The 14,890-nt window shown below is 44.8% G+C and overlaps 1 protein-coding gene and 1 long non-coding RNA gene across 3 annotated transcripts in view; one reads left to right on the top strand and one right to left on the bottom strand.

Moving 5' to 3' along the window:
• The window catches only part of LOC310680778, a 15,842-nt gene extending 14,521 nt beyond the window's left edge, over positions 1-1,321 (bottom strand). Inside the window, exon 1 of the long non-coding RNA XR_014512936.1 lies at positions 1,098-1,321. This is a non-coding gene — a long non-coding RNA (uncharacterized lncRNA). The remainder of the gene's footprint in view (positions 1-1,097) is intronic.
• TUBB1 (tubulin beta 1 class VI) overlaps positions 1-14,890 on the top strand; it is a 17,890-nt gene extending 3,000 nt beyond the window's left edge. Inside the window, exons 1-5 of one of the 2 annotated variants that reach the window (XM_083447522.1) lie at positions 3,864-4,127; positions 6,852-6,960; positions 8,377-8,487; positions 10,048-11,761; positions 11,834-14,890. In XM_083447522.1, the coding sequence (XP_083303648.1) occupies positions 4,071-4,127; positions 6,852-6,960; positions 8,377-8,487; positions 10,048-11,141 (1,371 nt within the window). In that variant the 5' untranslated portion in view covers positions 3,864-4,070 and the 3' untranslated portion in view covers positions 11,142-11,761; positions 11,834-14,890. Of the gene's footprint in view, positions 1-3,863; positions 4,128-6,851; positions 6,961-8,376; positions 8,488-10,047; positions 11,762-11,833 lie in introns of those variants that run through there. The other variant, XM_083447523.1, reaches the window with a different exon arrangement.

Below are 14,890 nucleotides of genomic sequence, written 5' to 3'. Positions count from 1 at the left end.
ACTGCAAGGGTGTGTATTTCTTCTTAGACTGTGGGTTTTGGGGGGGGGGGTCAGTCTGGAAGATGCCCTTCCCATTCCTGGGGTCCTGTACTTGGAAGAGGTTGCTATACTAGTCCGATAAGTTTCTTTGTAAGACAAGGGGGCGGTTTAGCTGGCCCCTTAAGTGCCCTCATCAGCATCCCAAAACAATGAGCTAGTTTGCAAGTGCTACAGCTAACTCTGGGCACCACACTTCAAGAAGGACACTGACAAACTGGAATGTGTCCAGAGGAGGGCAACCAAAATGGTCAAAGGCCTGGAAACGATGCCTTATGAGGAACGGCTAAGGGAGCTGGGCATGTTTAGCCTGGAGAAGAGGAGGTTAAGGGGTGATATGATAGCCATGTTCAAATATATAAAAGGATGTCACATAGAGGAGGGAGAAAGGTTGTTTTCTGCTGCTCCAGAGAAGCGGACACAGAGCAATGGATCCAAACTACAAGAAAGAAGATTCCACCTAAACATTAGGAAGAACTTCCTGACAGTAAGAGCTGTTCGACAGTGGAATTTGCTGCCAAGGAGTGTGGTGGAGTCTCCTTCTTTGGAGGTCTTTAAGCAGAGGCTTGACAACCATATGTCAGGAGTGCTGTGATGGTGTTTCCTGCTTGGCAGGGGGTTGGACTCGATGGCCCTTGTGGTCTCTTGACTCTCTGATTCTATGATTCTAAGTGATGGTGCCCTCCAGGCTAATGAGTGAGTCTTTCCTCCACCCCGCCCACCTAGCTGCTAGGTGGGAGGAGAACAATAGCCAATGTTCTGTGTGTGAGCTGAGCTGGAAGCAGGCTGGAAACCGGGGACACAGAGACAGGCTTGATCCAAAGCTGCAACTAATGGGGAAGAAAGTTCTTCTGGTGTGTTAATGCTGCGAGCCCCTTGACCTCGTGCTCATGTTGTATATATGTATCAATAAAGAAGGTCAGCTTTCGTTGACCTTCATTCCAATGAAACCAAACCCTGGGTTTTAATTAAAGCCTGGAACCCCTGGTCCCATACCGCTTGGATATTGGGGTGGTGTACAACACTCAGCAATGGGACACGAGTGGTGCTGTGGGTTGAACCACAGAGCCTAGGACTTGCTGATCAGAAGGTTGGCGGTTCGAATCCCCGCGTCGGGGTGAGCTCCCGTTGCTCGGTCCCTGCTCCTGCCAACCTAGCAGTTCGAAAGCACGTCAAAGTGCAAGTAGATAAATAGGTACCGCTCAGGCGGGAAGGTAAACGGTGTTTCCGTGAGCTGCTCTGGTTCGCCAGAAGCAGCTTAGTCATGCTGGCCGCATGACCCGGAAGCTGTACGCCGACTCCTTCGGCCAATAAAGCGAGATGAGCGCCACAACCCCAGAGTCAGTCACGACTGGACCTAATGGTCAGGGGTCCCTTTACCTTTACCTTTACAACACTCAGCATCTTGGAGCTAATCCTGCACTTATTTTGCATAGCTCATGCTTAATCTGAGTGCCTTGCTTTTATCTATCTGCCCTGCCCCATCCCTGAGCCATTGACACATTTCCCTATTTGTATCAGAATTTAGCCTCAATTTGGGGTATCCATCAAAAATGTGCTTAACCTCTCCTTCACCTAACCAAGCCGTGGCAGGAACAAAAATTTCGCCGTTGTGTTGTCACACAGTGCTTTGGAACTGGTGTGCAGAGGCGTCTCCTTCCACCCTTCCGACGGAGAAAGGCTGCTGCAGACTTTGGTGCACTCAAAGATACAGAGACGCTTGCCTCTATCAGAAGGAGACATATTTTGCTGTGGCTTCCACAGCGTCTGTGATGCAACATCCAAGGTATTGATGAAACTTTGTTTTCAGGACCGCATTCAAATGGTGTGGGAAGACAAAGGCTGTAAGGTGAAACTTGTAGAAAGGTTTTAAAAAAGGAAGCACCCGATAGCAAAACTGCTCATATGACTTAGGTTCAGAAGCACATTTACCACTCCCTCCCACGGTCCAACAAAGACCCTCTCTCTGAGGATACACCTTACCTTCCAAGCACATTCTATCCCTCAAACAATTCTGGGGACTGCAGTTTGCTAAGGGTTGCTGGGAATCGTAACTCTGTGATGGGTTAACTACAGTGCCCATAATTCTTTGAGGGACAGAACATGCTTCAAATGTGCATTAAAGGTATAGTGTGTGCGCAACCTTAGTGTTCACAGCTGGAGAGTGTTCCTCTCCCCACCCCCATCTGATTGTCTTCTTACTTACAACCACTCAAAGGGCAGGGGGTGGCACCAGTGGCGGACTTTGGGCCCTCAAATTTCAGCAGTGCCCTGTGCAACGCTAAAATTAAACACCTCCTGCCTCTTGCACTCCATTCTACAGCATTGTTGTGGTGTCCACTGCAGCACAGATCCTGGAGAAAGATGGAGATAAAACTAGAATTATCTGCCTCCACCTATCGTTGACTCTGGCACCACCTACTGTTGGCCTTCCATTCTACCGGTCCAAAATGGGCATCAACACCACTTGCTGCTGACTTAACTGCAGCACGGGGCAACCAGCCTGCCTTTGCATGAGTACTTGATTCAACAAGACCGTCAATCACTTGTTCTGATACCTGTGGCTTCCCTCCACCCTCACCCCAGCATGTCTGTTTGTGAAACACTACAATGTAGATTGTAGGGGACGCGGGTGGCGCTGTGGGTTAAAGCCTCAGCGCCTAGGGCTTGCCGATCGAAAGGTCGGCGGTTCGAATCCCCGAGGCGGGGTGCGCTCCCATTGCTCGGTCCCAGCGCCTGCCAACCTAGCAGTTCGAAAGCACTCCCGGGTGCAAGTAGATAAATAGGGACCGCTTACTAGCGGGAAGGTAAACGGCGTTTCCGTGTGCGGCTCTGGCTCGCCAGAGCAGCGATGTCACGCTGGCCACATGACCCGGAAGTGTCTTCGGACAGCGCTGGCCCCCGGCCTCTTTGAGTGAGATGGGCGCACAACCCTAGAGTCTGTCAAAACTGGCCCGTACGGGCAGGGGTACCTTTACCTTTACAATGTAATTACTCTGTAAGAAGCCTGTGTTTCACCGCAGGAAGGTGGACCAGATAATCTTCATTCATGTTTCAGCCAACCATCTTTTGTTTCCCATCTTCTGATATAGTCTATCCCTTTGGGCCACTCCTACCCTGGTTTGTGTTTTGGAGGGTGGTTGTGTATGTGCTGCCCCATAATGCAACTCAAGCATTAAAAACATAACAATAGCAACAAAACAAACTCAAAAGTATTGATAATGAAATATACTTGGAGTCGAGAGTGGATTTCATGCTCTTTATTCAGCTCATAGTGGTGAGGAGGAATGGAAATTCCCCCAGAATGTCTGCCTTATATACATTATTTATACAACGGGTCCCACGTGATTGGCTAATTCCAGGATTCTCCTGTAGGCCAATCAGGTTGCGGATTCACTTCCATCTGGAGCTGGATTAGATGGCTCCTGTGGACCAATCAGACTGCTGCATTCTGGATCCTATTGTTCTAAGACCAATAAGACTGCTGCATTCTGAATCCTATTGTATAGGACCAATCAGACTGCTGCATTCTGGATCCTATTGTTCTAGGACCAATCAGACTGCTGCCTTTTGGATCCTATTCAACTCAGTACATAACAGGTAAACTGTGGTTCGTTATCTATATTCCAGAGCCAGATTTGATCCCTGTTTAGGACAGCTGCATATTCCTGCATTGCAGGGGGTTGGACTAGATGTTCCTCAGGGTCCCTTCCAAGCCTACGATTCTGTGATTCTATGAAATGCAACCCTTGGGGTGAAAAATGTTCCAGACCCGTCACTTAAAGAGAAGGCTTTAAGGGAGTTGCTTGTCAATGTCCTATCAGAACTCTTGTGAGTCTGCAGGGTGGGAGTTCCAGGAACTCCCTTGCGGAGCTGTGGGGTGGTTGGGTTTTTTTGTGTAGCATTCGCCTATACAAGCCGCATTTTGCCAATGATAAGAGCAGCTACAGCTGACAGTACGAGAGCGATCACTTATTCCACAGAGCACATCTGGGAAAGCTGGAATCTACTCTTCCCACCAAAACCTGTTCAAAATGCGTGAAATTGTGCACGTTCAGATTGGCCAGTGTGGAAACCAAATTGGATCGAAGGTAGGAAACTGGTTTTTAATAACATTTCTAAGAGACAAGGCAATGCTGCCTTTAATAACTGGATCTAAAGTGAATTTGGACAAAGCTGAATCGGGATGCTACTGAAATGCCCTCCTTGGGCAAACTTGGTTAAAATAAAATCAAGCCTGAAGTACGTAAGATATATCTGTCACCTCCTCATACTGCAAATAGCCACCAGATAGCCAGCCATTTCATCTAGAGGCATACCAATGAGTTCAAACAGGAAACATAGGTTTTACAGCACAATTTAATACGCTAAAGATCCACAAAGATTCAGTGGTGTTCATTCTTTTCCTTGTACATATATTTAGGATAACAGCCTTTGTGAAAGAACCTGATGTTTTAAAGTTTATATTTCTGTTGTCCACAAACAATTTTACTTGGCAGAAGGGCATTGTGGGGAAGGTGAGTTGGAGAAATACTTTGTGTTGTTAATGTTTCCAGGAAGCGGTCCAGAAAACCTTGTTATGCAAATTACATAAATAAATATGTAAGATGTCAGTAAGATGAGCAGCCAAAGGTCTGGCGGCACTTTTGTTTCAAATATTATATACCCTGAGGAACCTTGTTGTAACTACGGCTGGTGGGAAATGGCAGCGTAGGATTGCACACAGAGGCTGCAGTCTTAAGAATTCTCAATGGAGTAGCAAGCAGAGGATTTACATGAAGGGTCTTTCATTCAGTAGTTAGTAGCCATGACAGCTAAATGCAACCTCCACACGGTCAGAGGGAGTGTATACCATGTTTGTGCAAGGGACAAACAACGGGGCTAGTCTACCATGACATGCTGGGAGGTTTTGCTCTGTCCCAGCGAGGCTATTTACATGCATGTAAATGGAAGCATTCTAAACACAAATGGATTGTGAACAAAATACAAGAGGCATTTAAAAGGCCGGTGGCTACACAGGAGGAGGGTGTGCCCGCATGCATGACGCCTGCTGTTCCAGATAAAGAGACAGCCGGGCTGGATGTGGGGAGTGGGGAAGCTAGATAGATGTCTCCTGTTATTCTGGTTTTGTGTGTTGCTTCCAGTTAAAAGTCTGCCTGGTTGCTGCCACATAAGGATTCTGGGTTGCAGGACTGGCTCACGTGTCATGCTCTCCCTACAAGGATATCTCCTGGTGTAGGAAGAAAATGTGGGACACTACCATCACCTAGGAAGACCTTTCCCATGTTGTTGTTGTTTAGTCGTTTAGTCGTGTCCGACTCTTCGTGACCCCATGGACCAGAACACGCAAGGCACTTCTGTCTTCCACTGCCTCCCGCAGTTTAGTCAAACTCATGCTGGTAGCTTCGAGAACACTATCCAACCATCTCATCCTCTGTCTTCCTCTTCTCCTTGTGCCCTCCATCTTTCCCAACACCAGGGTCTTCTCAAGGGAGTCTTCTCTTCTCATGAGGTGGCCAAAGTACTGGAGCCTCAGCTTCAGGATCTGTCCTTCCAGGGAGCACTCAGGGCTGATTTCCTTCAGAATGGATGTGTTTGATCTTCTTGCAGTCCATGGGACTCTCAAGAGTCTCCTCCAGCACCATAATTCAAAAGCATCCATTCTTCAGCGATCAGCCTTCTTTTTGGTCCAGCTCTCACTTCCATACATCACTACTGGGGAAACCATAGCTTTAACTATACGGACCTTTGTTGGCAAGGTGATGTCTCTGCTTTTTAAGATGCTGTCTAGGTTTGTCATTGCTTTTCTCCCAAGAAGCAGGCGTCATTTAATTTCGTGGCTGCTGTCACCATCTGCAGTGATCATGGAGCCCAAGAAAGCAAAATCTCTCACTGCCTCCATTTCTTCCCCTTCTATTTGCCAGGAGGTGATGGGACCATCTTATTTTATTAGGTGGGAATTTTTTGCCAATTGTGGCACGTGCAGGCTACACCTGTCTAGAAAGAATGTCATGTGTGTGCTGGGCCAAGAAATGTTTCAGCAAAGGGCTACCAAGACGATCAAGGGGCTAGAGCATCAGGGAGATTTTAGACTTCAGAAAAAGCGAGTAAAAGGAGACATGCTATAGGTGTTCAAAAGAGTGCATGGTGAATAGTTACATATTACGTGCAGAACTTTATGGACTTAATAGATAAGGTAAAGGGCCCCTGGATAGTCTAGTCAAATTCTACTATGGGGTGTGGCACTCATCTCCGCTTTCAGGCCGAGGGAGCCAAAGTTTGTTTGCAAACAGCTTTCCGGGTCATAAGAGCCAACTCCTAGGGGCCATGGGGGGCATCAGCCCCCACAGTAAAATATTTGAGTGGGCTGGGCCTCCACAAAGTTGATGGGCATTCCCATTCAAATGGTGTGTGTGCATTGCATCATGTGAACAATTATGCGGGGCGGGGCTTACCTGGGCCCCCACAATATTTTATTAAAGTTGGCACCCCTGTTCCGGGTCATGTGGCCAGCATGATTAAACCACATGTGGCACAATGGGATAGCAGAGGGCATGGAAATGTTGTTTACCTTCCCAAGCTTATTATCCTCTTGTGGTAACACAGAGGCAGGCTTTTTCGAAGGTGGCACCAGTATTGCAGAAATATGATAGAGTCCATAGCTGTCAACTTTTCCCTTTTCTTGCGAGGAATCCTATTCGGAATATGGGAATTTTCCTTTAAAAAAGGGAAACGTTGACAGCTATGATAGAGTCCCATCAGTATTGTTATTGGCATGTGATTACTATTCTCTGCTTTTTACCTTCCTCTTTCAGTTCTGGGAAGTCATAAGCGATGAGCATGGAATTGATACCACGGGAAACTACCGCGGAGACTCACCACTGCAGCAGGAAAGAATTAATGTTTATTTCAATGAAGCATATTGTAAGTACATATGTTGTTGATAACTGGGTGGGGAAATTAGATTACAAGAGCAAAAGCAGCGGATGAAAATAGAAAAAGCCTTGTCATCTCTCACTGCCACTGTCTCTTAACCATTTATAAAGACTGTTGGCTAGGCTGCAGTATTCACTATCAGATACTGCATAAGAAACATGCATATGAGAAATGGTTTGTTCAAGGAAAAATAAAATAGGTATCAAAGGAGCATTCCTGGATGCCAAGATCCAAGCTGGGGCAAGTACACTTTGGTGAGAGAACCCCAGCAAAGATTGAAAACCACAAAAGATTTAGAAAAGTAAAACGTTGAAATATAGGCTGTTAGACCTTTAAAATATGCCCTTCTAGGTTCATTCCAAAGTTCCCCTCTCCCCCAGCATAGAAAAAGACCACAGGTTTGGGAAGTTAAAAATAGTTTACTTACCAACTCTCCAAATGTGCTTTTCCATACAGCATTCAGAAAAAGCTGTTCAGGTGGTGAAACTTGACTTAGCTAGGCTGGTGAAAGTTCCTAAATTATTGGACTAGGAACTCAAGAGTGGCTTTGAAGAGCCATGCGGTCTGAGCTGCAGCACCCAGCTCAGACCTCCTCACAATTTACCTTCTCTGGTAGAGTGAGATACAACAACTGCCTTATTTACCTTCCTCCCAAAGTGAGGGGGAGTGACCTAGCTAAGCCTAGCAGGACAGTTTACTCTATGGCATTAACTCCTTCATGCATTAAATAGCCTCAAGCATGTTGGTTATATGAGGCTGCTTATAAGATGCAAAAGAGGTTAGTGCTGCAATCCTATCATCATTTTCCGAGGTAGATACTTCTGAGTAGATACTTACAGGATTGCACTCTACATGACATTTCTATTCATCTGGGGTTGTAACCTGGACACATTTACTCAGGAGTAAACACCATTGAACACAGCAAGATTTCCTTCTGAAGTCCAATACCGGTGAAAGGACAGTGTCTTCTAGTGCAGTGTTCCCCAACCTTGGGCCTCCAGCTGTTTTTGGACTACAACTCCCATCATCCCTTGCTAGCAAGACCAGTGGTGAAGGATCATGGGAATTGTAGTCCAAAAACAGCTGGAGGCCCAAGGTTGGGGAACACTGTTCTAGTGCACTTGAGGGCAGCAGCCCAGTGTAGGGTGTACAGGGCACGCCATGAGGCACTCACAGTTCTGTTCCTTGCCTGTACCTCAGCATCTGCCACCTGAGGTGCCTCATGGTAGGGATGATGAGGGTTGTACTCTGGCAATATATTCAAGGACGCAGGTTTTTCACTTCTGTGCTATAGTGTTCTAAATGAAATATGTACACCAAAGAAATGATTTGTGAAGGAAATACATGCAGAAGATACTACTTGCCTCAGTCATGACCCTCAACTTTCCCCCTTTTTTGCTGTAGCCCACAAGTATGTTCCTCGTGCTATCTTGGTGGACTTGGAGCCTGGAACTATGGACAGCGTGAGGTCCAGCAAAATAGGCCCACTCTTTCGACCCGATAACTTTATTCATGGTAGGTGTGCCGCATTAATAATATGGATATAATTTAATAGAAGATGGTCTCATAAGAAATAAAGCTTTTGTGTATCAAATGGGGCCTCTGAGGAGCTAGCCTCTCTATTCATTGCTTCAGAACACTTAAGAAGCCACTCGTATTTATAAAAAAAATTAATATTTATAGGTCTCATGATTACAGGGGGGAAACCTAAAAGATATGAGATGATTTTTTTAAAAAATAAAATGTTTAAATTGCAGAAGAGTTCTGGAGAACTGGGATGTCTTCATTGACCACATCTTGTTCACTCAAAGAATAAAGGATTGGTTCAGCTTCCAAATAGTTAGCAATAACCACTTTGCACACTCATTCTAAAGCTTGTTCTAGAAAGACAATTTGGGGTTTTTTCGGTTGCACATTTCGTCAATTTTCGAAACCCTTGATAACATGAAGGCAAGCCTAGATCTGAATTTCCTGAAGATTTCTAAACTAGAATATTTTTTTTTCTAAAATATATAATCTAGCAGCCCAATCCTATGCATGTTTTCTCTATATATATAAAAAGAGAGATTACCCAGTACAGTACATGCCAGCCTTTCTGCATGTTGCAAACACAAGCTGTTCTCAGCACATTTAGGGCAGAGGGACACCAGCCTCTTGCGGCCTGTTGGCCACATTGAGAATTTTAAGATAACAGGGCAGGCACCAGTCTCAACAAAATGGCTGCCATGTGTAAAACGGTGTATTATAAAATGGTTGCCACAAAAAAAGAGACAGGACCACAAAATAATGCAAAAACGGAAGGTTTGAAACAAGAGTATAGCAAGCCAAACATGTTTGAGGATCCTCCTTCTCCAAACAAAACGAAACAAAATTCTGGCACGATTAAGTTTGTACTGGAGTATCTGTGAAGTTACACAGAACAATAACATAATACCACAGCCTCCACTCTTAGCTATAGCTGGCAACCGTCCCTTATTTGTTGGGAAAGTCCCTTATCCCAGTGCCATGTCCCGCTGCTGTCCCGGATTGATGATATCCTGTAAATTTCCCGGGTTTCAAAGGAAGCAGCTCCTCTCCCTCCCTCCCTGCCGGCCAGGGAGGAGGGAGGCTCCAACTGTGTTGCTTGGCTGCGTTGCTCACCCAATAAGGAGTCTAAGAACGACTGGGGGGTGGAGCTTGCATGCCTTGTGCCAATCAAATCGGCCACGTTGCCTGGGGACTCACCTTTGCTCAGCGCTTCCCAGGGGAGAGGTGACAGTGGTTTTCCTTGCTGCATCCCCTTTGCCGGGTTGCTGCGCTGTGGGAACCACCGCTTGAGGCTTCGTTTGACTGTTGGCTGGGTTTTCTGCCTTTGGCTTGGAGGGGCTCAGAAGTTGAACATACCTGTGCTCAGAAAATCCCTTATTTTGGCTGCTGATCCCTTATTTTCGAGGCTGTTGGTCCCTTATTTTCAAATCTGTAAGTTGACAGCTATGCTCTTAGCTCCATTGTAGTCATGTCCACTTTTAAACTAAACATGTGCTCGGTGTTTCGGCAGCATTTTCTGTTACAATTAACCCTTTCCGTTGTTTCTAGGAAATTCTGGCGCCGGGAACAACTGGGCAAAAGGCCATTACACTGAAGGAGCCGAATTGATTGAAAGCGTGATGGACGTCGTGAGGAATGAGTGTGAGGGCTGTGACTGCCTGCAGGGCTTTCAGCTGACCCATTCCCTTGGTGGCGGGACCGGTTCTGGAATGGGCACTCTTCTGATTAACAAGATCAAAGAAGAATACCCTGACAGGATCATGAACACCTTCAGCGTAGTACCATCCCCCAAAGTTTCGGACACTGTCGTTGAGCCATACAACGCCATATTATCCATCCACCAGCTGATAGAGAACACGGACGAAACCTTCTGCATCGATAATGAAGCCCTCTACGACATATGCTTTAGGACGCTGAAGCTTCCCTCGCCGGCCTATGGAGACCTCAACCACCTGGTCTCCCTCACCATGAGTGGCGTCACCACCTCGCTCCGCTTCCCTGGCCAGCTCAATGCAGACTTGAGGAAGCTGGCGGTCAACATGGTGCCTTTCCCTCGGCTGCATTTCTTCATGCCAGGCTTTGCGCCACTTACAGCCCGGGGCAGCCAGCAGTACAGAGCCCTCTCTGTCCCAGAGCTCACCCAACAGATGTTTGATGCAAGGAACATGATGGCAGCCTGTGACCCGCGTCACGGACGCTACTTGACGGTGGCGTGCATCTTCCGAGGCCAGATGTCTACCAGGGAGGTGGATGAGCAGCTGCTGGCCGTGCAGACAAAGCACAGCAGCCAGTTTGTGGAGTGGATTCCCAACAATGTCAAGGTGGCCGTGTGCGACATTCCGCCCCGTGGCCTCAAGATGGCGGCCACCTTCATAGGGAACAACACAGCCATACAAGAGATCTTCAAGAGGCTGTCTGAGCAGTTCTCAGCCATGTTCAGGAGGAAAGCATTTCTGCACTGGTATACCGGGGAAGGGATGGATGAGATGGAATTTTCTGAAGCTGAAAGCAACACTAATGACTTGGTGTCCGAGTATCAGCAGTATCAAGATGCCACAGCCGATGTAGAAGAATATGTGGAGGTGGAGGTGGAGGCAAGCCAGGAAGAAGAAGAAGAAGAAAAAGAAAATGAAACTTCTTAAAAATAAGAGTGATGATTGAAAGGAATGCTAATTATTACTGTCAGTGAGGTGGCTGGACTTACCTATGTTTCTAAAATAACTTTTCAGTCTACTGAATGCAGGAGCAGCAATTTTTGTGCATTGAACCAAAGCATACACAGCCACAATGTTGGCTGCAATCTCTCTCTCTGAGAAAACCCCCCTACTGAAAGCCAGTGCTATTTTTCTAGAAAATATGGTGCTGGAACTCACCATGAACACTTCCCTTGTTCTCTTATAATGGTAATGGCACCCCCTAAGAGGTGCCGGAACTGAGTTCCAGCTGAAAAAAAAAGCCCTGCTGAAATCTGTTTAAATCAAGTTTTTCTTCTTAATTAGTGCATCTAATGCAAATAAGACATTTTAGACTTGTGGGGAAAATTATACCAGCATGCTGCTTCAAAGGACATATCCCAGGGCTTCAGTTGATGGAACAGATTACAAAGGATGACACAGTGACCAACAGCAGCAAAGTAGTTAAGTACAGACAAAAGGCTTCAATTCCCATCTGGTCAGATGCAACCATCCATGGTCCTGGAGGAAGTTGCACACCTCTGTCTGCATCATAGACACATCAACCTAGTTTAATGGAGCCTGGATAAGTACCCTGATCATAGAATCATAGAGTTGGAAGAGACCACCGGGGCCATCGAGTCCAACCCCCTGCCAAGCAGGAAAGGTGTTGAAGATGTTCGGCACATACATCTTGCAGGATCAGGGTGACTGTATTTTTTGCCTCTCTCGTGTGAGCATCCTCTTATGCACATTTGTGTTTGTTAATTACCAAGGAAGGTATTCAAATTTACATGGCTGTTTCTATCATACTTCATTATTCTGACCAGTGTATGTTCTTACTGGGCATATTTCTACACCAGTGAACTTCAGTACAACAGCATTCTTACACACCTTGTAATGGGCAGCCAAAGGGATGTGTCCTGAGCCCCACAGCAGCACAATGCAGAATGGTATTTGATTCCAAGGAACAAAAATGGCAGCTCCTTAGCTGACTTGCACTTTAGGTGGTATTACAGCTATGTTAATTGGACAGCTGTTTTTAAATTTCACTGAGAGTCAGGGCTCCAATCTATAATATGAGGAAGTATGTAAAGGGATGAAATTTCTGATGAAACCAGAAAGGTACATCAAGTAGTCCAGCATTCTTTGTTTGTTAACCAACTAAACTTATTTATATGTATAAAACATTTCTTTACTGCCTTTTGACTCTAAAAAAAAAGAGCCTCAAAGGCTGTTTACAATCATCAATCGCAGGCATAGGCAAACCCGGCCCTCTAGATTTTTTGGGACAACTCCCACCATCCCTAGCTAACAGGACCAGTGGTCAGGGATGATGGGAATTGTAGTCCCAAAACATCTAGAGGGCAGAGTTTGCCTATGCCTGATCAATAGACTCAGCTCCTATTAATTTCTCCACCCAAGATATTGGCTATTGCCATGTTGTGATCAGTTAATTTAATGTGCTCTGTACTGTGTAAAGAAACACGTCTGTCTACCCTAACTCCAACCACTAATATTAATGTAGGATTAATATGGCTTCATTCCGCCACTGAAATCAAAGAATGAATTACTTCCATGGGATCAAGATTGGCTTACCCTGTAAATGGCAAACAGATATCCATTAGAACTAGGTGCCAAAGTGGTTTAAGAAGTAGTTAGCCTGCATGTATTTTAATTATACTTAAATATTAACAGATCATCTATTATTGTAATAGGTTTTAAATAGCTGTATCTTTGCTTATTCTTAAATGTACCCTTGCTTTTAATCAAGCTAGCTGAGAATCCTATTATACCTGTAAGATTTGAAACACGTTTACAGCGCACTCCAGATACCATTTTATGAATCTGATGAAGGCTGCAGTCCTATGCATTTTTACATTAGGAGTAAGCTCTACTGAACACACATGGGAGCTTACCTCTGAGTAACATAGCTGCAGGCAGCAAGTGTATATAAACTTGTGTATGGAAGAAAAGCCAGAAAATGCAAGGAGCAATAGGCTATCCCATTTCCACCTAGAACACACATGCGCATACGGAAGTCAACAGGGGTGTTTGTGTATCACATTCAACAAGTCAACAATCCAGACAAAAATAGTTGGCGCTGCATACTCATACAAATATTCACACTCGGTGAGTGGTCTGTGTTCACAATGGCTGAGCTGTTACAAACCACAAAGTGCACTCTCTCACAAACATGTGTAGAGTCAGCCTATACCTGAGTTCACTGTAGCATGTGAACAAGCCAACTGTACCTTAGAATGAGTTGCAGTATTAACACACATGGAAAGACAATAGATCCCCTGCAGTAAAAGATTCTCCTGCAATTTTTCTGTTAGCCTTAAAGATGCCACTGAACTTGCTTTGCTTTTTGCAAAGACTAAACAGTTACCGGTAACTCTTCTGAAATCATTCCTAGTAACGAACCTACATTTATTTAGAAAGTCCCTATGGCATAAACAGCAGCACTGAATGAAGCTTTGCTACCACCCATACTATTCTTTCCCAGGAGACATTCAGAGGGTACCAGCTAGACTTTCAGTCACTCCACATTATGAAGGATCTTTATTTCACAGTCTCATTGCTTTGGGGCTGTAAAGTCGAGTATTTACAGAGGATTGTTTTGAGCTTTTTGTGCAATTTTCTATGGAATGCTTATGCAAAATGTCTAATTTCTTTATTTAACTGGTTTTACTAATGGGGGGTGGGGAGATGTAGAGCTGCAAGCATTTTCTCCAGTGTGAAAGAGAATATTTAACTCAGCTGTCATTTTACACACCATATAATTTTCACTATATATCTATTTGTTCACTGCAAGTACTATGCAATACCAAGTAAAAAGTGAGCTGAAACTTGCATTTTTATCCAATTTCAATGTTCTATGCAAAGGGGAATAACTCCTTTCACTTTTTGTGTTTGTAACCTAAAAATGCAATTATCAATTCCTTGTGTTTAAGTTTCCTGAGCAGGCCTTAAACAGTTGTTCACTTGGCTAGCTAGGAAAGTTTGTCAGTTGGAAGAGAAATTTTATTCCACTTTACCTCCAAGGAGTTCAGGGTGGCAAACATGCAATTTCCCTTCCACTATTGTGTCCTCACAACTAGCCTATGAGGTAGGTTAGTCAGAGATTATGAACAGACCATGCAGTGAACTTCAGTGTTGAGCAGGGTTTGAATTTGGGGTTCCTTAGTGACAACGATCAGTGAAGGAACTTGAGGATGAAGCTGATGGTGCTCAAGGCTTCTGCTTGTTTTTCAGCAAAGAAAAGCTACTTGATGCTCTAGTAAAGAGATAACTTCTGTAGCTTGTGCATTGACTTGTTCCAAATGCCTTTTTATTCACATTTGATCAGCAGTTCATTTAGCAATCAGCCAGTTTAAAAGAGCATTTACAGTGAAATTCTACACATGCATACTCAGAAGTCCCAATGAGTTCAATGGAATTTATTTCCAGCTATGTTAGAACTGCAGCCTTAATTATGTCAGCACAAGACAAAATTCTGGGCAATGTCACAAGGCACTGCATACCTAGAGGCTCACATATTTATTTTCAAAGTATAGGCAATCATTCTTTCCAGAAAAAAACCACTTTATTATTAGTTTATTTTGCTTTTAACACTGATGTGTATTTTGTTACTTTAGGTTGTTAAAGACCAAATTCATTGAGTATTCGCTATAACCTAGTAAAAGCCAACTGTAGGTGAAAATGCTGTACAAGTT

This window comes from Podarcis tiliguerta, assembly GCF_965153285.1.
Source record: "Podarcis tiliguerta genome assembly, chromosome: 6".
NCBI classification, from domain to species: domain Eukaryota; kingdom Metazoa; phylum Chordata; class Lepidosauria; order Squamata; family Lacertidae; genus Podarcis; species Podarcis tiliguerta.
This window is presented reverse-complemented; position numbering and strand designations above follow the sequence as displayed.